The following is a 25,092-nucleotide window of genomic DNA, read 5'->3' on the forward strand; positions in this document are numbered from 1 at the left end:
CACTTGGGAGCAGTCCAGCGAGGATGGAGCTAAGTGCGTGGCTCTGTTCCCAGCAGTCCTAGTGCTTTTAACCTGCTTCACCTCTCCAGATGGGATTTCCTGCCAGCTTGCTCATGCGCAATGTCTGTGGCTGACAGGTCTGGGGCGGTGCCCTGCCCGGAGCCGAGTGCACTGATGGCATAATGCACGAGCGAAGCGGGCCGTGGGGAGCTCTGTCTGCAGAGATGGCTTAGGCTGCTCCATCCCTGCCTTCAGCAAGCACTCACGCACATTTGCCTCCCGCCCCAGAGCCAGAGAGAGATCTGGATTCGAGCGGCTGCTCGGGCGCTTTCAGGGTTAGGATTGCAAAGCGGCCTAGTTTTCCGTGGAAGACCCAGGTTTCTTCCTCCGCGCACCCCTGTGACTTCTTGGTTTGTCACAGCCCCAAGCAGCATCTTTCTTCTCGGAGGGGCCTGAGCAGGCAGCCGTCGTTCTGCTGCAAAACCCCCCTTGGAAAGCTGCCGGGGATGAAGTGAGCTCCAGCACGGGTGGCAAAGGTCTCGGGAGACTTTGCCCTGCTGACATGTCTCCAGCTCCAAAAGGTATCTTGGCTAATGAGCTTGACAGACTATTTCCCCCCCAAAGTATTGGGAGTTTTTATGCCAAAGACCTCAAGGACTTCCCCTGCCTCTCTCGGTGCAACTTTGCCCTGCACTAGCCCTGGAAACCTTTGCGTGCTTAGTGATGGCTGGTGTCGATGCCCTCTGTTTGGATGGGACTCTCATTAGGGGTGTGATTAGTCTTTGCATGCTTCCCCTTCTGCCTTGAACTGGTTTCTTTGGGCAGCCTCCGGGTGCCACATCTGCAGAGCGCATCTGCATACAGACGTGGGACTTCTCTTTTATATCTGAGATGTACCCACATTGCAAGAAGCAGGAGAACTGGGGGGTCAGTTAGGCACAAAAGGTGCTTTTTCCTAGAAGTTGTGTGTTGGGCAGCTTGAAAATTGTCATTGTGATTTAAATCGGAGTTCTTCCCTGCAGGGTCTGAGCCCTGGATTGAAAACATAGCAATGTCAAAGTGGTGAAATTACTTGTGTTCGCAGGATCTTGCTTCCCCGTGACCATGCTCTGAGCAGAGCCGGCTCCCATGGGGCTGGTAGTGTAGAAGCACATGGGCACTTGCTGCCCTCTGGGCACTGGATGCAGGGTTGGGGGCAAAGGCAGCCAGGTCATCAGGCACTTGTCCCTCTCTTTCACGTGGTTTTCGTGCTGTTTTGGAAAAAACATCGTGGAAGCATAAGGCTTCCCCAGCCTGGCGAATGGCTGTGCCTGTCTGAGAGCACGAGCAACTTCAGGGCGTCTGGTTGTTTTCATAATTAGGAGCAAATGACACAACTTCTCTTGTGATTGGGACTTTGGGATTGTATGCATCTGCCAGCAATCCTCGCACCTCCATAGGGCAGCTTCGGTGGCTAAAATCTGGCCTGAAGGTGGGACTCTCCGCTGCGGTGGCCTGTCCCCCCAGTTGGTGGCTGTCCCTGGGGAAGCCGGGGAGTTGCTTTTCCTTCCTTCCCAGGAAGTCTGCCTGCCCGCAGCCCGGTTGGCACCGGAGGAGCTGTGCCCCCTGCGCGGGAGGAATTTGGTAAACAACGCTGACTTCTCTGGCATCCACGTGGCGTGCGGGAGAGCACCGCTCACTTAATAGGCTTTTTAATGCTGGCAGGGACTCCCCTGAACTCCCCTTCCTGATGCTTTCTACCTGCAGTCGTGATCTTAGCATCGGTTAGAGTCTTGCAGGCGTGCGCAGCCTCTTCCCTGAGGGCAGGACAGAAGATGACGGTGAGAAAACCCCGCGACAGCCTCCTGCAGTGCATCAAGACAGGAGTTTTGCTAGTAATTGAAGTGCACAGCTGCCCTTTGCCCCGGGGGGGGTTTGAATGGCACATTCGACCTCCAGCCAGAACTGGGCTGGTACATTTGCCATCAGATGCATTGGAGATGAGGCACTGCAATGCACCCGGGCCCGGGATGCGAGACCCCCAGCGATGCATTGCATTTCCTTGGAGAAGCCCCCCTGGCTGGCCAGCCAGGCTGGCACTGCTGCACTTGCATAGCTGGGCCAGGGCTAGACAAGACTAACCATCTGGTATCCACTGCCAGGAGCGAGGGAGCCTTTCCTCCACCTTCCCAGGGGAGAGAAGGTTGACACTCGGCAGCGGCCAGGTGGCTTTCCAGGCCTGACCTTTGGCCGACTGGCTCGGCCAGAGGGTTGTGCAAGTGGCTGTCTGTCCGGCCAGAGAAACATCTGCTGGGTCCGAAGCGCCCTTCGCTTCGTACTTCCCTGGCTCATTTCTTCTGGAGCCTGCGGAGACAGTACAAAACCACAGGTCTGCTCAGAAGTGAAATATGTGCTGTGAGTGAGTCACCGTTCCCGGATGAGCCTGGTTTAATGGGATGAAAAAAGGGCATATCAATACCTTGCCACTGGTATACGTGCTCCAATCCTGTCTCCGTGTGAGAGACACTGTTTCCGAGAGGCGGAGAGGAGACCGGGTTGGGAGGGCTGGGGTTGCCTGGGGTTTTTGACTCCTCTACAGAGGCAATTTGCCCCTGGACCAAAGGCGAATGCCAGCTCTGTTTCTGTTGGGAGCATTTAGGACCAGCTGTCAGGAAGTTGAGAGGGACCAAGGGCTCCTGCCTGTCCACCGTGCTGGTGGGGACCTGCTGCTCTGCGGCTGGGAAGAAAAGTGCTGTCCTGTGAATGAATAGTGCAGAGAACGGGTCCTTTTGCAAAGTGGGGAGGGGCCGGAGAGCAAGCTGGGCTGGTCGGAGGCCACGGGGCCGCCGCGATGTAAACATGCCAGGACGACTTGACCTGGGGTCAGAGGATCCCTGTGGTCCGGAGTGAAACCAGGCAGAGGGGGTCTGTCTCCCGCCTCTTGCAAGCGGCATCGCTGGAGGGCTCCCCATTGCAGACAAGCCCGGCTGTCGCAGCGTGCAATCAGTGGCGTGTTTTAAAAGCTCTTTTGGAGCGGCACCGCACGGCTCACAGCTGTTGGTCCCAAACCCAGGGCACCTCTGTCTCGACCCCGCTGTCCTGGGCCCGCCTGGCAGACGCGGCAACTGATCCAATGCCTGCGACGGGCTCTGGCATCTGGGGAGGATTTGTTTATACAGGGTTTTGACCCAGGGGAGCGCACCGGCGTGGAGCAGAAACAGGAAAGGCGCTTAAAGCCAGCCTCCTCTGCGGTAGGAAACGGCAGCATCTTGGCGGAGGATGCATTTGCCCTCCAGCTGCTCGTGGGGCACTGGGAGGGGAGCAGGGCTCCGGGTCTGTTTGCGGTGTGGGGAGAAACCGCTCTCTCTCGTGCTTCATGTTGCAGACGAAGCCTCGCTCACGGTGTCTTTCGTTTCTCCCCGCAGATCCTAAAACAGCACTGAAGCACCAGCGGATCCGGCCACGACCTGCTCCGCTCTGTGCTGCGCAGCCTGCCTGATACCAAAAGCAGCAGAAGTGAGCCCTGCAGGTAAGGGCAGCGTGGTAATCTGGGGAAGGAGGGCACGCCTGAGTGTGTGTAGCCGGGGACAAGTGTGCGAGCAGACGGGGGCTCTGGAGACCAGGCCTTTGTGGTGTGGCCCTGGCGTGCCCAATGCCCTGGGCTGGACCTGGCTTGTGAGGTGAAACCCAGTCTGGGTTTGACACGTGGCCTGGACAGTTCATCAAATGAGGGGTATTCAAACCTGCTGCAGCTTGGATGGGCTCTTTGGTCCCATCCGGCAACCCTAGCTCTGCTCTGGCCCTGGTTTCGTTGAAGTCCAGTGCCCCTGCCTGAAGTCGCAGCTGGATGAGGGCGAAGGTTTCCTGCCATCTGATCCTGAACGTGTAAACCGGACCCCATCTCCAAAGGCCCTGCCAGGGGTGAAGTTGCTGGGCTTGCTAGTTAAACCTTCATCTGTCCCCATGCATTATGCCAGAAACACCTGCTCCTCCCCAAAGATGCAGTGGGATCTTTGCGAATGACTCTGGGCTCCCATCATCTTTGCAGCACAGTGGGAGTGAGCTGTCATGCACCCTGGGGAGAAGCCCCTTGGGCAGGGTGAGCAAGGCAGGATGGCTTCCTCCTTTCTGGGGCTTGTGAATGAAGTGTGTAGGTTGCTCGGTGAAAACAAGTCCCCTGGGGTACGTTTCCCCCGCGATACAGCGGCTAGAGGTGCTTGGGGTCATGTCAGCCACTCAGCCTGCCTGTGAATGCACCTTTCTGTCCACCGCAGACATTGCTGATGTGATCTTTTGTTGGGCTTTTCCCAGAATCTAGTTTTCCCCAAATCAGTTTGTTGTAGGAAAAGGAGACTCCTAAATAACCCTGCCAGAAAACATGGGGATCCCCAAATAGGCCTATTTATCACTCCTCCAACATCTCCAAACACAACAGATGTGAAAAGCAGTTGCAGGGATCTGCATGCAGTAAAAGGCGCATGCAGTGCCCGGTTTGCAGCGCGATGCTACATGCTGGCAGGTGATCCAGGCTGACCTGGACAAGCTCAGCAAATGGGCGGGCGAGAACCTGATGGTGTTTAACACCGAAAAATGCAAGGTTCTCCACCTTGGGAGGAAAAACCTGCAGCACCCTTATAGGCTCGGCAGTGCTACGTTGGTTAGCACTACAGAAGAAAGAGACTTGGGGGTCATCATTGACCACAAGATGAACATGAGCCTGCAATGCGATGCTGCGGCTAGTAAAGCGACCAAAATGCTGGCGTGCATCCATAGATGCTTCTCGAGCAAATCCCGGGACGTCATTCTCCCCTTGTACTCGGCCTTGGTGAGGCCACAGCTGGAGTACTGCATCCAGTTTTGGGCTCCACAATTCAAAAAGGATGTGGAGAAGCTTGAGAGAGTCCAGAGGAGAGCCACGCGCATGATCAGAGGTCAGGAAAACAGATCTTACGATGATAGGCTGAGAGCCATGGGACTCTTTAGCCTGGAAAAGTGCAGGCTCGGGTGATCTGATGGCCACCTATAAGTTTATCAGGGGTGACCACCAGGATCTGGGGGAACGTCTGTTCACCAGAGCGCCCCAAGGGATGACGAGGTCACAAACTCCTGCAAGACCGTTTCAGGCTGGACATAAGGAAGACTTTCTTTACTGTCCGAGCCCCCAAGGTCTGGAACAGTCTGCCACCGGAGGTGGTTCAAGCACCTACATTGAACACCTTCAAGAGTAAATTGGATGCTTATCTTGCTGGGATCCTATGACCCCAGCTGAGTTCCTGCCCTTTGGGCAGGGGGCTGGACTCGATGATCTCCCGAGGTCCCTTCCAGCCCTGATGTCTATGAAATCTATGTGCATCCCTTCCCAGCTGTGTTCAGCATCTGGTTTCTTAATGATAAAAATAATGGCAGGAGCCGCAGTGATCTTTTGGGCTTGGAGCTTGGAAGTGTCCTGCCTGCTGTTATTTACAGGGTCACTGTTCGAATCAAGCACATGTGACTAAAACGGGGTTTCACAGTGCTCCTTTTCCGATTGCAGGTACTCGCTGAATACATGAGATGGCCAACACCATGCAGATCTCCAAAGATGAGCTGGAGGAGCTCAAGGAAGCCTTTGCCAAAGTTGGTAAGCAAATGGGCTGGCAGGTGATGAATGTTGTTAGTATTCTGACCTCCTGGGCCAGCCTGGTGCTGATGGTGTTATAGGGTGGGACAGTAGCAGGGCCTGGCCAGCGTCTGGCAGAAAGCCTGTGGCCATGCGGCTGCTGTTCCTGTGTGCAGGTGTCTTCTGGATGCATTTGCCCCAACGACTTGCCCGCTTTTTGGGTTGGGGTATCCCACAGAGATGGGGAGAAGGACTTAAGAGGTCTGCTCACTGGCCCATGGAAACGGTGGCAACCAGGAGGGGTATCTCTGTCTCACGGCTTTTGCTGTGCTCTTGCTACTCTTTGTTTGAGGCCTTCCTTATGTCGTGAGCTCTGGCCTGCAGCCACCAAAATGGCTACCTGGACTGTGGAAAGATGCTGCATTGTTAGATGGATTAAACCTCCTGTCCAGATCTGTGCCCGGCGGGCTGGCGACTGCAAACAGACCTCGCACGTTGTGCCTTGGTGATCGCTTGTGCGGCTCGCACCGGTGCAGCACTAGCTTAACATGGAAATCCTAACTTAATTTCATGACTAGCGGGTGGGAAGTTCAGTTCTTCGGCTACTCTTGCATTACGACTGGGAAATCTCAGCCAAACCCAGTAGATGTCAGCTCACTGATGGCTCCGGAGATCACCACTGCAAACACTATGCACTTTCTTTAAATAATTGCAATGTGAACAACAGTGGTACCTGCCTTTATTAGTAGAGTCCCTGCTTTCATTGTATTAGCTGTCTGGCATTCATATTACTTGATGGCCCACAGCATCTAACCCTGGAAAGCCCTGAAGCTATCAGACACTGCTTTCCTGATAGCAGGATTTTAATGGGTCATGACTTGGTGGTTCTTCTGGGAACCTTTTTGCCTTTTTTTTAACCAGCATAAAGGACCATCAAGCTTAAAGTGGCCTTTAACGAGGTCTCCTTCCTACCTGGGAGGATCAGCGGTGTGGAAAAGGGAGTGTCATTAAGCATAATCCAGGCCCTTGTGCTTTTAGGATGCTGGTGTGGAGATGGCCTGGGAGTGTTTCCTACCATGATTGACATCAAACCGTGCTGCTTTTATTAGTGTCCAGGCTGTGCATTGAAACTAGAGCATGTCCAAGAGCTACTTTAACTATGGCATCCAGCAAATTGCTGTTCCGGTTCGGTGGACAGTGCTGGAGAGCGTATCCTGGGATGGGGGGGGATCAAGCAGAAGGATTTCTGCAATGCTTTGTCCTTAACTCCTCTATACAGTGCTGAAGGCACCGTTTCTGGCCTTTTCGGCCTTTCTGTGCTGTGAAAGCTAGGTGTGACTTTCATGCAGGCATCTCCCCTTTGCAAGCCTCAGCCTTTCATTGCTCCCTCCCGTGGTAGAAACGGCAGGCGTGTTCGCCCCGGCCCCAGATTCACCACCTGTAGATATCCTTGCTGTAGAGACACTGGGCAGGGAGCTAACCCCTGCACGGAGCTCTCCCAGACCTGGGTAGGTGATGTGGGTACGAGAGGAAGGGATGTTCCTGCAGCCTGGCCCGGTGCATGGAGCAAACCTGGGCCGTGGACAGACAAAACAGTTGGATGCCTTCTGCGGAGGCGGTCGGCATGCTTTGCTCGCTGAGCCCCGCGGGAAAGGCAGTAGGAACCAGCAGAGACATCGCAAGTGTGGGCTTGTCTGGAGTACAAACCAACCAGAGGTGTCTGCAGAAGAAGCTGGCACCCCTCTCCAGACAGATGCGTGCTGAAGGGCACGGGTGGTAAGGAGGGAGCAGGTTTTGCTCGCCAGTCCCTTCAATGATGCATGCGTGCCTCCTCCCGTGGCCCCCCACAAACCGTGCATACGGCCCTTGTGCCCCTACCCGTGCAAGCCGGGAAGGAGGACTCTCAAGGTTGCTGGCTGCCCTGACAGGCTTACGAGTGGTGCATGGTGGGTCTTGGCACGGGCTGCCCGGCTCAGGTATGGGCAGAGCTTCTTGGAAACCTTGCTCAGAGCCACCTCTTCCTCCTTCGAAACCCGGGAACCTGCTCGGCCTGTTTCCTCGGCCTCGGCAGCTAGCTGTTTCCACTGGAGCTCAGCGCAGTGTTTATTTGACTCCTTTGCCAAAACAATAGCGGCCCTGAATGTTAACTCCCAGCAAAGTGGGATGCTGCTGGAGTTTTGCCCCAAGAGTGCATATCCTTAAATGGAAACGCGTGGGCTCTTCCCCCACCCTTGCATCCTGTTATTTAAGCTATTTTAAGTACTTATCTGGCTCTGCTTCCTCCAGACCTACTGTGGCTTTGATTTTTTTTTTTTCTTCCTTTTTTCCTCCCTGTGGATTTGCTGCGTGACCTGCATCTGGGCAGAGGATGGTGCTGTCTGTGTCTTACAGCAGGTCCAGTGGGCTGGCGCATGCACATCTTTTGGGACAAATAGGAATCTTTTTGCCAGTTATGCAGTCTGCTGTTTGCCTGGTAAAACGGTTTCATGCTTGTGCCCATTAGCGGCTCTGGCTCTTCCTGTGCTCAGGCATTTGTTTCGGCAGGGGTTCGATCACTGGCCGTTTCATTATTTCACTTCACCCGCAGCCTAGTTGCATAACCTCCTGATTTCAGTCAGGGAGGCAGTGGGTAACAACAGTGAATAGGGTTTGCCAGCCTGAGCTAAGGACCAAGATGAATGTCCTAGAGTCTTATGTGCGGCCATCGTGACAAATGCCCGGTGTCTAGAAACGGCATCGAGCCAGTAAAGGATGCTCTACGCGCTGCCTACTGGATGAGCTTGTGCCAAGCCTGCCTTGGCCACACAGCACAGCTAGCTGGCAGCACAGCTAGCTAGCCGACAGGCTTGCACTGTCCTGGGGGCTGCCAGGGGGTTGTTGCTAATGCTGCAAGGATCTTTGGGACTTTCAAGGAGACTCAGGTCTCTGGCCCCTGTTAGACTGGGTGCGTTCGAGCCCCGGCTCAGCGGAGGTGCAGGTTGCCCACCAACCAGGCAGTTGGAGACCAGCCGTGCCATTCAGTATACCTGCTGCACATCCTGTGTCGCGTCTCCCTTCACAGCTGGCTGCCCCCTTCTGCCGTTCCCTTCCCTCGTCCTCCCTGACGAGACGAACGTCGCCGTAGGTAAATATACCCTTCAGAGACTTTGCAAGACTTCAACCTGGGTGTGTGAGCACTAGAGTCGGGACCTGGAGAAATGAGGCGTGAGGGCTTTTCCCTGAGAAGAGAAGTTGATGCAGCTTATTAAGGGTTGCTTTGGACGTCTGTGCTGCTTCTCTGTGTTGTACAGATGCACTTGCTTGCTAACCGGCTTTTTCCGTGTTTCAGACGCATCTCACAGGGGTGTTTTCTCACTATTTGTGCAGCATTTGCAGCGACTGAAATAGCATCAGGATGCTTTTAGGCCTCGGCCTGACCCACATTTAAAACTGCAGAGTCTGGAGCAGCAGATCCATTGGGCTTTAATACTTAAATCTGCCATTCTTGCTAAGGAGTTTTAAAACTTGAAATGCAAGCTGCTTTGTGTAACGAGTTGCGGGGTCTCACGGCAGATCTATCCAGCTTGTCCACCTGGATTTCAAAGCAGCTATGGTATTGCTTTTAAAGACCAGTGGCAACCCCAGGGCAGCTTTTCTTTTCTTTTCCTCTAGGATTTTGATCTCCTGAGTAAACTCGTGCTTGCAGGAGTTGGCAGCCGGTTGCTGCCAAGTGGCACAACAAGAATCAAACTGCAGCCAAGCTGGGATAAGATTTAAGTCAATATGACATAAGCAAAATAGCAGCTTCTCATGGCCTGCAGCACACTTCATACATGGAAGGCTGGAGAGCGTGGGACCAAGACCGTATTCCACTTCCAGAAGTGCCTGAGTGATTTGGAAACCAAAACGCTGCTTAAAAATCAATGGGACCATGGGCTCTGAAATGTCCTGCTGACCTTGGACGATGGGACTTTAGGTCCAAAAGGACTTGACCTTTGGGATTAAACAGCGCTTGTGCCTTGTCTGCAGATTCAGCTTGAATGCTGGAGCAGCTGTGCCATGGCTGGGCATTGCAAAAGCCCGTGTGATGAATGTCCTCGCTTGCATGTTGCAATGCCTTTCCTGGGTAGCTTTCTGTGCCGCCGTACTGCTCTGGCTCCAAGGCAGGGATTGGGTGATGGTGGGACACCGGTGGTGTAGTCTGCGCTGTCCTTGCAGAGTGGGCAGGGACGAGCGGAGCCCGCGGTCCAGCCCAAGCAGCTCGCTGGGCTAGAGGCACAGGTGGGTGAGGCGGTTGTGGGGAACCTGAGCGAGCTCTCCCATGCAAATCCCCGTCACATCTGTGCAGCCTGGGTGGAAGCACTATACAAATAATCCAGTACAAGGCATCCGGCTGTGGTCAGTCTGGTTATCTGCTGGGCGTTGCCTTGTGCCATGCATACTTGGTCTGTGAGCTGGTGCCTGGGCTGGTTTGTGGGGTATCTGCCAGGTTCAGTGTTAACTGATCCTCAGAGGTGAGTCACTGCTTCTAGTAACCCAGACAGCTCTGCAGCCCGTCCCAACTTGCTACAGGTTGCCCCAAGCTCCTTTTGCTGCATTGAGGTGCTAAAAGTGACTTTCAAGGTCTCGTGGTGATTATATATATTTATAGATATGTATATTTATATACATATTTTTTTGGTGCTCCCATGGTTCTGAAATAAAAGAAGGTCCCAAATCTCCCCATGTTCTCATGTGAGATGAAAGCGAATGATGCCTCCCAGTGTAACAAGCTTTTGCAGAGGGGAAGAGGAGTGCAGCGGATGAGTCTGGTAGAAACAAATTCTTGCAGAAGGCAGGGTAGATTTGCACCTTAGAGGCAGATTAAGTTAGACATCTAGCCCAAGCTTTTGTGAGCTAAAGCTCACTTCATCCGATGCTGTGAAAGGATGTACACAGATCAGTGCATAAAATAGAGTCCAGAACTATTCCCTGCCCATGCAAGGTCCATCTCTTCCTTTTGAGAGCACGTGCAACAGTGTGGGAAGTAGCTTGTGCAGATTAGACAGGGCGTCAAGCGAGCATGGGAATACACTCGCCAAAACGTCTTGGGGTCAGACTTTGCATCTCCAAGCGCGAAGCGAAGGCTGCGGAAGCTACCTGGGTGCTGCATCCCCTTTTGGGAGGAGTTGCTGGGCATCCTGCGTTGGGCTGGGCTGGGGTTGGGTGGCCAGCGGGCACGTTCTCCTGTGTGCCATGGGATGGAAAGGCAGAGCAGCTGGCCAGCCGGGAAGGCTCGATGGCTCGGAAAAGAGTCCGGAATTGGGGACTTTGGCACTAAAACTTCCTTGGCACTTTCCAACTGGCTTCCCGTCATATGAAATCCCATCCTTGGCCTCTCCCCTGATGCTGCCGAATAAACACAGATGTGCTATAGAGCAAATCCTTCTCTGGAAACTTTAAAAAAAAAATATTCACATGAAAGATGTTGGGAGGAGCAGAAATGCTGGAGGAATGGAAAGAAAAATCAGCCTTGTATGTCTCCCCTAGATAACGGGCATGCGCAGAACTGCAAGCAGCCAGCTTTTGGTGTTTTTGGAAATAGCACGGAGTCACAATTCGGACTTGCAGACATCGGCGTTCCTGAGCCTGCTAGACTTGGCAGTAGGGCAGAGGAGACGAGGGGGTTACATGCACCCAGACTCGAGACTGGCCACCGGCTTGCAGACATTTGGGGTGAAACTCGAACTCTGCCTAAGCCCTCCCACCCTTCGCTTGCATTTTCTTTAGATTCAGGCCGTGAAGGGCTAAGTGTGAAGGAGCTAGTCTAGGCAATGAGAAACCCATAATGAAAGAAAGTGAGATTTATCTGCAAGGGAAATAGCTTGCTGATGACATCTTGGGCTGGAGTGTTTCATAAAGCCTGCTTTGTAAGCTTATATTTTTGGAAAGGACCTCTAAAAGTGAAGGCCAGACAGCCGTTTTTCACCAAATAACCCATTGGCTGAGCCACATGATATTTCATCAGCATTACTGTAATTACTGCAGTTTGAGATGGGATTTCAGTGTCCTAGTAATTCACTGTGACATGATACTTTTTATAGTCTAACACTCAAGGCAGAACTTGGGAGGTTTGTTTGAAGGTGCCTTGGACTCCTGCCACAAATTGCTGCTTTTCCCTTTCTTGCAAACTTACGAAAATATCTTAGAAATCCCAGCTGGAGCTGGGTAGCCGAGCAGGTTTGGGGGTGAGAAGGAAGCGAGGGGTCCCTGCCGAAGCATTATACATGAAGAACGAACTACCCTCCAGTGCGGTGGTTTTGCTTTTTGGGAAATCAACTCTTACCTTTCCGTAAAGGACTGGGCAGTGGGAAGGATTTGAATGCACTGGTTGAAAGCAACGTCTGCCCGGTCCATGAAGGCTGGCCTTGGTTTTATAAAAGCTGAGTGTGCATTCAGCTGGTGGGGACTAGCATGGGTGTGCCCTTGCGAGGAGCACGTGTCTGCTCTTCCTAGCTAGGGTAGGCAAGAGTCTCAAAAGAAAAGGCCAAGGACAGTGTGCGTTCCTCTTCCAGGGTAGGAGCTTGCATCTCCATTGTCCCAGGTGGGGTCTGTCTGGCTGAGCCCAGGAGGAAGCTCGGGGCCCTGCAACAAGGTGCGGGGGCCACGAATCCAGTGGCCCAGCATGGGCACATCTGTACAGGCTGCAGGGAGGGGGACCTGGCCAGCCTCTCCCCTTCTCACCCCCTAATGAAAGCAGTCTCTGCATTAGAGACCTGTAGGATTTGGCAGATGTTTTTTCTATCCTAAATAGAAGGGCCCTTTAATTATTTCAGAGGCCATGTCCAAGTGCCTCTCTAGGTGCAAGGAGGCTGACTGAGAGCACTGGAGACCAGTGGTGTTTAACTTTCTGGCCTCGCAGACTGGAGGAGTGGGTTGGGGTTGGTCCGCAGTCCCGATCCTGTGCACCAGGCACCCCGCCATAGCCCGAAGCCCATCCTACCAACAGCCTCCGTGTCGGCACCAGTTACTCGGCTCCAATCCCCTGCCCGCCCCTGGGTTTCAACCCTCACGTGAGCACGGCAAGTGAATCACGTGGTATGCAGGGTGCCAGGTGTGTGCATCCAAGGAAGAGGAGGAGACCCCTCTATTCCTGCTCTTGGGCAAAGTCGCTTCACGTTGAGTAGCTGGTGACCGTAGCCTCGTATAGCGTGGGATAGCTTTCCCAGCCGGAGCCTTGTTCTTCCCAAACTGCAGCATCTCGTAGCCATGTTTTGTTAGCACCCGTGGGAGCTCTCTGAAGAGATACCACACACCGAGAGGGGCAGCCTGCAAGTGGCATCCTTCTTTGTGCTGGTGGTGCAGAAATGCCTCCTTACAGAAGCATGGTCTGGTAGTCTAATGGAGGAGGCATTTTCCAGATTTAGCAAAACCTGGCTCCTGCCTGGTACAGGCACATTACAGCAAGTGTCTTGGCTGAATTTGAAACAGCAGCTCATCTGCTAACCTGAGCAGCCCTGGCCTGAGCTGGTCTGCCAGGTGTTAGGGGTTGTGGGTTTGGGTCCAGGATACACGTGTGTCTCGGCGCCAGGGGATGCGGCTGGTATTCTGCGCCGATAAAGTGCAGATCTGGTTGCAAGGCTGGCCTGTGGTAAGCAGAAAACCTTGCCCAAGACTCTGTATTTCAGCCCAACATTAGGTATGCAGTGTTGCTGCCCCTAGTTAGCTGAGTGTCACTTGTGGATAATGTTTAAAATAATGGAGTTATTTACTGTCCGTAATAGCTGGAAACATTGATTTGATAAAAATGTGGCATGCAGGACTGATTGAAACATCCCTAGATTCACACGTGTAAAGTCTGTTGTGTTGCTGCCTTCTGTTTTTAACATGCCGGATATGTTACAGCAGGGAAATTAGATGTGAGGAGCCTGTTAGATAAACCTTCCATAAAACCACAGGGATTTCTGCTCCAAAGTTTTACATGGAGCTTGCCCGTGGGTGTTAAGAGCAATCCCATTCAGCTCCCACTGGGCATGTCTACACGTGCATTAACATGCTTTAGTTAATGCACATGAAAGCTAGTAACTCTGGGTGTGTAAACACATACTAAATTTCTGACAATTAAGCTGACTTAACTTTTTAAAATTGACTTCGCTTGCATGTCTATGCTCTGACAGTTGAGCAGAGTTGGCTTAAATGCAGCACAAGATAATACACCTCCAAGGTGTGCTAGCTGAGTTTCATAGTAGATTGGGTTGGAAGGGACCTGAGCAGATCATGAAGTCCGACCCCCTGCCATAGCAGGAAAGAGTACTGGGGTCAAACGACCCCGGCAAGGTGATTGTCTAGCCTTGTCTTAAAGCCCCCCAGGGTAGGAGACAGCACCACTTCTCTTGGAAGTTGATTCCAGACCCTAGCCGCCCTGACCGTGAAGTCCCCTCCTGATGTCTAATCTGAATCTCCCCTCTGCCAGCTTGTGACCGCTATTCCTGGTCACCCCTGGTCATGCTCGGGGGAACAGGGACTCCCCCAATGCCTGCTGATCCCCCCTGACTAGTTTGTAACAGGCCACTAGATCCCCCTCAGCCTTCTCTTGTGGAGGCTGAACAGGCTCAGGTCCCGTCGCCTCTCCTCATAGGGCCTGCCCTGCTGCCCCCGACCATGCGAGTGGTCTCCTCTGGACCCTCTCCACATTGTCCACATCCCTCCTGAAGTGTGGCGCCCAGACCTGGACGCGGTACTCCAGCTGTGCCCTGACCAGTGCCGCATAGAGGGGAGGATCACCTCCCTGCATTTGTTTAGTCAACTTAGCTCACAAGGTAACTGCCACTATGTCGAGGAGGTGTAGGTATGTATGCTCCAATGTGGCTTATTTTAGGTTGCCTAAGTACCTATGTACACACCCAACTCCATTGCAAGGTACTAAAAAAATGCATATTCACTTGTCTTAATGCATATTAAATCAAGAGTGTGGTTTTCAAGTGATGTTTTAATATGCATTGAAATGGGTAATGCCCATTAAAGTGTATGTGTAAACGTGCCCAGTTTGAAGTTGCACTGTGGAAAGTCAGCCGTGTTTGTGCTTCTCTGGAGGACTGGAGCATTGGTACCTGTGCTTGCCTGATGTACGCTAGATCTTCACTAAGTTACTTACTTTAAGTTCAAGCCTCTGAGCCCACTGTGTCACCCTTTGTCTTGTCTTGTCCTTCACATCAAGAAGATGTGACACAAATGGTGAACTGGTGCTGCCTGCCCCTGTTCAGCAAGCACGTCATTTCACAGCTCCCTCAGTTTGACGCACGCTCCTGATGGGTCTTTCTGAATGTGGGGTTTGGCCAGGCATGAGCTGTGTGCGTGCAACGCAGTGAGCTGGAGCAGGGTATCCTCTGTTCCTCCGAGATCCTGCAAGATGCACAGATGCTACCAAATGCATGGTGACATATTTTTATTTTGCCACTGCTGCTGCCCGAATGCAACCCCATGGATCCAGCCCTGTGGTCCGGATCCACCCGGGGGGGTGGGGGTTGACACCATTGCCTCAGGCTAAATCTGTTTGGATGCAGGTTGTGGGGAGTGCTTTGAGGTAAGGTGACCCATTTCATGTGCTTTCTTCTCCTTTCATTGTGCAGATCTCAACAGCAATGGATTCATTTGCGACTACGAGCTTCACGAGCTCTTTAGGGAGGCCAACCTGCCCCTCCCGGGGTACAAAGTGAGAGAGATCATCCAGAAGCTCATGATTGACAGCGACAAGAACAAAGATGGGAAGATTAGCTTTGAAGAGTTCGTTTATGTAAGTATGGAAGGCTGCAGGGTTTTGCATAAAAGAAAGGCTGCAAAGCATGCCTTGCCTGGAAACCCTCTCTCCTTGTTTTAGTCCTTTCTAAGATGATGCTTATCATTTTTGGTGTGGGAGGGAAGCTCGTTTTCAGCTGCCAAACCATGCAGGCAGTTGCTGGACATCCATTAGATCCCACCAAGCATGTTGGATCCCCAAATGGCTGCTGATGGTATTGGGTCCAGGTGCTAGCTTTGTAGCTAGCAAAGTCCCGAGCCAACTCTTGGGCTGAGTCGAGGTGATGTTTGCTTCTCCAGGATGGCAAAACAGCCAGAGAAAATTTCTTGCCTGGATAGCACATGTGATTATTGGAGGCTCATCCTCTCCAGTTGTTGCCCATAAGGACCTGAGAGGGATTTTAAATTGCACAGATGTGAGTCTGGGATGTTCAGATCAGCAGATCCTCCTGCTCAAATAGGAGCAGACATGGAAGATGAAGCCTTTGACAAAAGGGCAAAAAGTCTGGTACATCCAGCAGAGTCTTAGCGCCGTCCCTACAAGACTGGTGAGATGCTGCCCTTCACCCTCCGTCTGCTCCAACGTACGGACATTGTCCGAGCATGTCGTAAAGTAATACGTGCTGTGATGAGGAAGGTGTTTTCATGTGCAGCTTTTCTTGATATATCTTTTTTTTCTCTTAACTTAGCTTCACCTTTTTTGTTCCTCAGTTATTTTCAGCCTCTCTGAACTCTTGAGTTCGGAGCTGAATAGTAAGTTGGAGTTCGTTTGCAGTTTGTGAGCACTTGCATGTTGGGTGCATGTTTCAGCTCCGTCAGAACCGGTTCTTCGTTCTAACTCGCACCAGGTCATAGTCTGAGAGTCACATCGGCAATTAACAGGCTAGCAAGATGTTAGGATTGTCAATTCATTAAATAAGCAGATGCTTCTTCTGTAGACAAAGTCCATGGGGCAGTGATTGAATTCAGCAATAACGCAGCTTAAACTTTTTGTAACTGAAGTGTAGACAGCAGCATTGACCTTCCCTAGGTTGATTATCCTGGGACTAGAGGGGGGAACAAAGGCTTAAAAGTTGATCAAAATTGGGCCCTCATATAAGCGTGTTTTAGAGAGTTGTGACAAGAGGCCACTTGACTAGTCCAGCCAACAGGAAACACAATTCGTGCTTCCAAATGCATCATAGAAATACTCATGGTACAAGCTGCTGCTATGAATCGCTGGAAACTCTGGAGCCCATTTTCTTCGGTCCAGTTGTATGTGAGGTAGGACTATCTGGAAGGGTGTTGGGACAGGAGCAATGCTGCGGTGTGTTATGTGGAGCTGGTTCAATTCCCCTCACCTTGTGGCTGCTTCATCCTGCTGGCTGGCCAGGTCTCCTCTGCTAAACAGCCCAGGGAAGGAGTGGAGGACAGGGATGTAGAGCTAGCTGCTGGCTGTTGCCTCGACGTTTCCTCATGGTGGAAGAACTGGTCAGAGGAGGACGTGGATACCCCAGGAGGAAGGCAGGAGGCCAGATCTACACATGCACTAACATGCTTTAGTTAATGCATGTTAAATCTAGTAACTCTGGGTGTGTATAGCAGGATGTATGTAAGCAGCAGCACAGCCTGACTTTACCACCCCATCGATATCAAAGGACACTAATACAGGATGCTGTGATGGGACCGTCGCATGTCCGTGGGCCTGTAGCAGCTGCTTCATCTGGGATCCAAGTTAAGGGGATGTGGCTTGTGTCTGGGAGCATGCAGATGTGACGGCAGCAGCTGCCTTTCTTTTTCAAGTGGCTAAAAGGTGCATGTGTCCATCCCCTGGGTCTGGAGGCTGCCAGCCAGGGAAGGTGAGGGACACATCCTGGAGTGAGAGGAGTTTGTTTGCATAAGGTCCAGTCCTGATGGCTTCTGCAAAGATGCTCTGTGCCCAGGGCTCTTCTCAGATTCCCGTGTTTGTCAAACTCTTTGCCTCATTCAACTCGCCCACAAATGCAGCTGTCACGGCTCAAACAGTGAGAACGGCAGCACAGAGCAACAGAAGTTAAATCGAAGCTTAAACCGTGGGCAGTTGGAATTGCAGACAAGAGACCGACTGGCCCCTTGCCCACCTGATTAATCTGTTGTGTCTATCTCGAGGCAGTAAGAAGTAGCCCTGGCAGGTGATATTTCAGAGTTAGGCAGTAAAAGACAAGCTGGCTAGACACGTACAGCTAACGCAGCTGCTTCAGCTGGGACTTCTGGTCCCACAATGGCAGAAACCCAGAGTTGGATTTGCATACACACGGTGGTGGGAGGTGTGGAAAGTCTTGCACATGTTCAGAGAGGAGCGAGCAGCAGGAGGAGATGTGGGGGAAAATAAGGCAAAGAAGCAGGGAAAGGCTGTCCCTGCTCTCCGTAGTCCTCCGTGGGGCTGTCGCTGGAGTGGACGGCTCTTTGGGTGCATTTGCGGGGATGATGAAGCTGTTGAATGTTCGGAGCACCTCGGGGGTCTTTTTCCCATGCAAACCTCTCCTGGAGGGTCTGAGACTCGATGCAGACATTTGCTGTTCTTCCACGGGACGAGAAAATAGGACGATCGGGGGCAATTAGCAAGAGGAGGGCAGAATGGGCAGGGCTGGTGGGGGGTGCGGAGAGAGCCTCTCGGCTGCAGTGTCTTTATTTCTGAAGTCTGAACAGTTTGCCGCGTTCATTCCTAACAGGCTGTTGAGCTCTCTAGGAATCTTTAATCCACTCATAATGCACCCTTACCTGCAAAGAAAGTCCAGCATGACCTTTCAGGCTAACCTTTCTGCAAATGCCAGGGCAGCGTGGCAGGCCTGTCTGCTGCACAAACGGTGTCACGTGGTAGGTCGTTGGGTCTGCAGATCGTCTTGGAGACTTGATTCTTGTACATGTCCTCGTGTATTAAAGCAACCCACTTTTGTGTTCTGCAAGACATGGACCAAGTCCTCTCTGAACTAAAGCCACCTTCACCTTACACACGGGTTAAAATTGTGCAACAGCTTTCTGAATCATTTTGCTCACCTGGAGATAACTGCATGTGTACTTGCTTTCATATTATTAAGAGTTTTGAGCTTTTTTGGTGGCCTCTTGAAACCTAACTACAAGGTGCAATTACCTGCTGCTTCCTGCTTCTGTTTCAGTACATGTTTGCCTTACCCAACTTGATAAATAAAGTGGGACCACAGGTTTTGGGTTGGTTTCTTCTATTTTTCTTTTTTTTCCCATGGCAAATTTAAACACCGCTGTTGTTTTTTTTGCTAGACCGTTCTCATGTTTGCTGATTACACTCCACAGTTTGCTTTAAAGACGGGAAGAAACGAATGCTAATGTTGCTTTTGCATTCATGCCCATTTGTCTAACAAAACTCTTTGACCTCTAGATTTTCCAAGAGGTGAAAAGCAGCGATATTGCCAAAACTTTCAGAAAAGCCATCAACAGAAAGGAGGGAATATGTGCTCTTGGTGGGACGTCGGAGCTCTCCAGCGAAGGGACACAGCACTCGTATTCAGGTATGACTTGGACTTACAAATGTGAATAGATGGGAAGTCTGAGCAGCTGGCAGGAGACCAGCTACAATTGTTATTATTAGTAGTAGTAGTAGCAGTATTATTATTATTTTCTCTGAAGGTCAGACATTGGCGTGAGGACAGGACTTAAGTGACAGCATCTTAGCTCTGTTTTTAAATCAGCCGTGTGCTCATTCTTATTTGAATTAATCCTGGTAGTGGTCCTTGGGTTGCATTGAAGGATAGATCGCTTCCCGAGTAATAACTCCAACTGTACATATTCCTCTGATGCTAACGACAGAGATGAGCCAAACCTGAATTTGACTTGTATAACCCATAAAACTTAAATGCAACATGGTAATTGCGGCATACAACTCTTAGGTTATTCTGCATTGTTTTCCTGGGACAAATATTTGCTGTGCTTTAAAAGGCCTGGGTTAACTTTACAATTGCACTGTTTTTAGAGGAAGAAAAATATGCCTTTGTAAACTGGATAAACAAAGCCTTGGAAAACGATCCTGACTGTAGGCATGTTATTCCGATGAACCCAAATACAGATGACTTGTTCAAAGCGGTTGGAGATGGGATTGTTCTGTGGTAAGTCATGATGGCTCGTTTCATACAAAACTCCTCCTGGCATAACTTGTTATTTCCCCAATCCAGCTGCTTTTGTGTGCCAGCATGTTCAAAGAATTTCTATAACGAGGTGTTTTTTTTAAACTAGACTTTCGGTGGAACAGAGCGATGCTTTTGTATCAACTGCCTTGGGAACTAGTTCAGTGTGTTGTCTTGGCCTCAGATTTCTTTTGGTTTAATTGCTTCTCTGTTTGGGTTGTGGGTTGACTTTACTCAAAGTGCATCATAAGAAGGTGAGGGCTATTGGATTAGTAAAAGTTTTTAACCTGGCATAGATGCGCGTTGTGTTATGTTACCTCCTTTTACAAACCCAGCCAACTGGATGAATTCAGAAAGAAAGGAGGCAGCAGCCTACACAGGTTTCAGTCATCTTGGATTCTCATATCTCAAAGTATTTTCCCCTTTGTTGGAAGTTTCAACAGAGGATAAAGAAGATGGACCTAGAAATAAGATCTTGGGTATCTGTCCAACCTCCCACTGACTTCAGTCATGGCTAGGTCAGGCTCTGTCTTGGCTGAAGCCCACTAGGAACTTGGTTTGCTTTTGATGTCTCCAGTGCTGTCAAGCATCCTAAATTCCCCTTTTTGTAAAGGCTTTTCCAGTTGCACCCCAGGGAGGAAGCAATGGAAACAGCTGGAGTTTCAGTTGTGCCATATCGGCATTTTTCCAACTACTCAGTAGGTCAAATAAAAAATATCACATCCAATCAATGAACCTTGCCTGCCTCTGTCCTTAGACCGACACAGCTACAACCAAAAGCCCAGTATTAACATGGGGAAGATCTTCCTGTTTTCATGATGTCTTCACTACCTTGGTGTGGTTTGAGTAGTGGGGAAATCATTGTCAGTGCAAAGCAAGGACCTGGCTCTGGCTCTTTTTTTGGGGCATGGTATAAAATGTTGCTCTGCATGTTGAGCAGGACGAAAACCAGTTCCTAGTCTGGCTTTGCATTGCATTCACACGCAGTCTTCTCCAAAGGTTTGCAACGCTTTGTTTATTTTGGAAGGGATGTTTTAGAGCAGCGGGGTCTCTCCTTTCCAACTGCTCTAGCCTCAGGCCGCTGGCAGACATTACTATTAGGACACCATTAACCTGCTAATTGCACCGTAAATGGCAACTGTGCCACACGTTCAAGGAATCAATGGTGCGACCAACTGGAAAACTAGCCAGAAAAACATCCCACGAAAGACGCATAATGTTTTTGTGGCTGGATTTCATAGTTTCGTAGTTGTAGGGTCAGAAGGGACCTGAGCAGATCATCAAGTCCGACCCCCCTGCCGTGGCAGGAAAGAGTACTGAGGTTGTCAAGCCGCATAGAGGGGGAGGATCACCTCCCTGGACCTGCTCGAGATGCATCTGTGGATGCAGGACAAGGTGCGGTCGGCCTTCCTGACCGCAGCCCCACACTGCCGGCCCATGTTCACCTTGGCATCAATGATGACTCCAAGATCCTTTTCTGCCTCTGCCCTGACAAGAGGGGAGTTCCCCAACCTGTAGGTATGGTGCCGGGTGTTCCTCCCGAGGTGCAGCACCTTGCACGTGTCGGTGTTGAATCCCATCCTGTTCTCATCCGCCCACCCCTGTAACCTGTCTAGGTCTGATTGCAGCCTGTTGCATCCTTCCAGTGTGCCCACGTCCCCCCACATCTTAGTGTCATCAGCAAATTTGAACAGGGTGCTTTTTACCCCCTCGTCCAAGTCACTGGTGAAGATGTTGAACAGTGCGGGCCTGAGGCCCGAGCCCTGGGGGACCCCACTGCCCACATCCCTCCATGTCGAAAATGACCCATCCACCACAGCTCTTGGGATGCGGCTCTCCGGCCTGTTGGCGACACATCTCACTGTGGGTGTCGACACCACAGCCCCCAGTTTCTTAATGAGAACGGGGTGAGAGACGGTGTCAAAGGCCTCCGAAAGTCCAGGAAGATGATGTCCACTGCTAGCCCTGCATCCAGCGATTTGGTGACCTGGTCGTAGAGGTCACCAGGTTGGTCTGACAGGACCTGCTGCCAGTGAACCTGTGTTGGTTGCTCCTAAGCATAATCTCCCCCCCAGCCCCTCGTGGACATGCGCCAGGATAACTCTCTCAGAAAGCTTGCCCAGGACCGAGGCAAGACTGACTGGCCTATAGTTCCCGGGTCCTCTTTCCTCCCCTTTTTTGAAGATGGGAACCACATTGGCCTCTTCCAGTCCTCCTGCACCACACCAGAGCACCACGAGTGCTCGTACAGCCGTGCCAGGGGTCCCATAATCACCTCAGCTAATTCCCTCAGCACTCGGTGGTGGAGATCGTCCGGACCAGCTGGTTTGAATACGTCCAGTCCCTCCAGATGTTCCCTGACTGGATCCGCCCTGACCCTTGGCCTGGCTGCGCCTCCCCGGGGGCCTGAGGGGGGTTGGTGCGGGGGGTGACCTGGTCCCTGCTCAGGAAAATAGAGGCAAAGAAGTGGGTAAATTTCATTGTGTCTGATTTTGAACGTGTGGCTTGGTAACCAGAGTCAGCTCAAGACTCCCGTGCAGCCGCGGGGCTGGGACTAGCTATCCGCTGGTTTTGGGTCCCAGCCCTGGGACCTCTTAGCTTCAGCTGGGCTCTGGGTGCCTGGCTTTCAACTTGCTGTTGCAGGGGAGAGCTCAGACTCCCCTGCGCTGGCAAGTCAAAGAATCACAGACATTGAGGGTTGAAGGGGAGCTCAGGAGGTCACATCTAGACCAACCCCTGCTCCAAGCAGGACCAGCCCCAACTACATCATCCCAGCCAAGGTTTTGTCTGCCTGGGGCTTCAAAACCTCCAAGGACGGAGACTCCCCCACCTCTCTGGGTAACCTGCTCCAGTGCTTCACCACCCTCCTAAGGAGAAAGTTTGTCTTAATATCCAGCCTCAACTTCCCTTGCTGCAGCCTGAGCCCATTGCTCCTTGTCCTGTCGTCTGCCCCCACTGAGACCAGCCCAGCTCCATCCTCTTTGCAGCCCCCCCCTGCAGAGAGGTGAAAGCTGCTATCAAATCCCTCCTCGTAGGGTCATAGAGAAGTAGGGCTGGAAGGGACCCCAAGAAGTCATCTTGTCCAACCGGTGATTGAACCTGTGCCCTTGATGAAGCTAAAGTAGCAATGGTGCCATTTGCATCTGATTCCCGATCCCAAAACATGTGCCTTGCCGTGTGTGGTGCATGATTGTTGGGGTTGGATCCAGTCCCATCATGCTGTTACATGACTGTGTGCCAGGGGTCTGAGTTGCACGTTCTTTGGGTAGATGTGATAACTTTTATTAGACTGTCTAAAAAGTTGGAAAAAAGTTCTTTGCAAGCTTTCGGGCACAGACGCCCTTCTTTAGGCATTGGGAGACTCTGCTGCTTTTATGAGTTCTCCAAAGTAGAAAAGAAGCTAAAGTCACAGTCGATAAGTCTGTGAAAATGCAAACAACTGGAAGCAAACAGGTCTTTTCCCTGGAATTTACAGCAGCCGCAAGCAGGACAATAAGTCGTTGCTAGTTGCTGGTGCTGTATGAATAAGTCATGAGTTTTTACTCTAGCGACCAAGAGACCAGCGGTGGCTGCAAACGTGTTTAAAGATTCATCAGACCGAACGCTTGGTTACAAATACATCCTTGATGGCACAAATATTAAACCTCATATTTTAAACCACTTTGAATAGCACTTTTTTTTTGTAAAAGGGCACTTTGCTGTGGCAGATACCTGCCAGGATTTGCGTTAAGAGAAAATGCTTTAAAGGTGTTTTGAATATTTCTTTTCTTTATCAGCAAAATGATCAACCTTTCTGTTCCGGACACAATCGATGAACGAACAATCAACAAGAAAAAACTCACGCCATTCATCATCCAGGTATAAGATTTTCATTACATCTAAATAAAGTTTAGCTCATGCAAGACTTGTGAAAAAATAATTCCTGGGCGCACTCTGCTGATTAATTCAAAACCTTGCTTTAGAGCAGAGATGAGTTTAAATTATTATTATTTTTAATAATTAAAGGCAATGTTGTAGTGCGTAGTAGATGGAAATCTTAGTAGAGGGTAATGTTCTATAAATATTCATAAGGATGAAAGGAATTTCTCAATTCTGCTAAAGGTCTCTTTGGCAGGCTATATTAAAACTGAAATACTGTAACAAATCCATCTTCAGGTTAATTCTCATATCGAAAGGAGGTCTGAGAGCATGCATGAAAATAATCATGTATTGGAAAATGCTGTCTTTAAATTGCTAATATTACACATATGTGTACTGTATGCAGCTGCCATGTATTTGAGCAATATTCTGTATATGCTTATAAACAAACATTTCCATTTTATTTTCTGTTTTAATTTTGTTAATGCCACTAGATATGACTCAGGCTGAAACCAAATACTAGAGGCTGAAATGAAACCCATGGGTCTTATTCTGTTCATATTAATTTAGTCCTGTTTCAGAGACAGCTCGTTTTAAAAGAAATCAAGCTGGAGTTTAATGCATCAGAATTTTGCCATAAGACAAAGTTTTCATTCCTTAACAGGGGAGGCAAGTCCCGCAGCTGCCTGCCCCGAATGAAATGCAAAGCCTGTTTCACGGAGCCGTATTGTTTACAGGAAAACTTGAACTTGGCGTTGAATTCTGCCTCCGCCATCGGGTGTCACGTTGTCAATATTGGAGCAGAGGATTTGAGGGAAGGGAAACCGCATCTGGTTCTGGGACTTCTCTGGCAGATCATAAAGATTGGCTTGTTCGCTGACATCGAGCTCAGCAGAAATGAAGGTAACCCTGACTGCAAAGGATGATTTACCTTCGCTCCTGTCCTGTTGGGAGGGCAGGGCAGGGGAGGAGAGGAGAATGAGTGAGACGTATGAAAGCCGCACACCTTGGCCTGAATGGATGGTCCATGCTATATTCTCCGAGCCCTTTTCTTCCTCCTCACCTCACTGATCGGTCTGGCCTGGAAACTGCCTCTGTCCATTGGGCCAAGTTCCCCGCGCTCTTCCCTAATGGTGCCATCATCATTGTGAACAGCCCGGGCGTGCATTTGATGCTTGCAGTAACAAAAAGGGTTTCCTGTCCTGGGTGGGCGTCTCCTCGACTTCTGCAAATAAACTGATGCCAAAGCAAGCTTCCAGGTGCAAACAGATGATTTCTCAACTGAGGAAACCCCTAATAGTCAGAAATCAGTAGATGCTTTCCCGAATGTAAGTAGATGTGTTCAAAACCTGCACTGAACCAACATGTGATGCTGGGGCTGGTCAGAATCCGTCCTTTTGTAAACCTCCCACCCCCCATAGATAGACAGACAGATAGATAGGTCTGGGCCTGTAGCAGCTCTAAAAATAGCTCTCTGTAGATATAGATCTATAGGCCTATAGAGATGTAGATATAGAGAGATATCTAGATATCTATATATGTGTGTGTGTTTGTATGTGTGTGCGTGCGTGTGTATGTATGTACATACATACATACATATACACGTGCATATATGTATATGTTTGCGTGTGTGTGTGTGTGTATATATAAAAAAAAACCTGATCAGCAAGATGTGTGTGCATCTATCTATCTATCTAAATCTAATCTATTACAAACCAAAAAACCTGGAAAACTCAGTTTTCGACTGGAATCTGAAAGATGCATTTTAAATGTATGTATTTAAATTAA

At 50.6% G+C, this 25,092-nt stretch overlaps 1 protein-coding gene across 5 annotated transcripts in view; it reads left to right on the forward strand.

Annotated features, from left to right (window-relative positions):
- The window catches only part of PLS3 (plastin 3), a 56,532-nt gene that overhangs the window by 22,305 nt on the left and 9,135 nt on the right, over positions 1-25,092 (forward strand). For all 5 annotated transcript variants that reach the window (XM_090058919.1, XM_090058918.1, XM_090058921.1 and 2 more), the window contains exons 2-8: positions 3,405-3,508; positions 5,513-5,599; positions 15,166-15,329; positions 18,705-18,834; positions 19,296-19,428; positions 23,223-23,304; positions 24,042-24,207. In XM_090058919.1, coding sequence (XP_089915045.1) covers positions 5,533-5,599; positions 15,166-15,329; positions 18,705-18,834; positions 19,296-19,428; positions 23,223-23,304; positions 24,042-24,207 — 742 coding nt within the window. In that variant the 5' untranslated portion in view covers positions 3,405-3,508; positions 5,513-5,532. The remainder of the gene's footprint in view (positions 1-3,404; positions 3,509-5,512; positions 5,600-15,165; positions 15,330-18,704; positions 18,835-19,295; positions 19,429-23,222; positions 23,305-24,041; positions 24,208-25,092) is intronic.

Source organism: Crocodylus siamensis, chromosome 8 (assembly GCF_052110815.1).
Source record: "Crocodylus siamensis isolate JL-2025a chromosome 8, ASM5211081v1, whole genome shotgun sequence".
NCBI lineage: Eukaryota > Metazoa > Chordata > Crocodylia > Crocodylidae > Crocodylus > Crocodylus siamensis.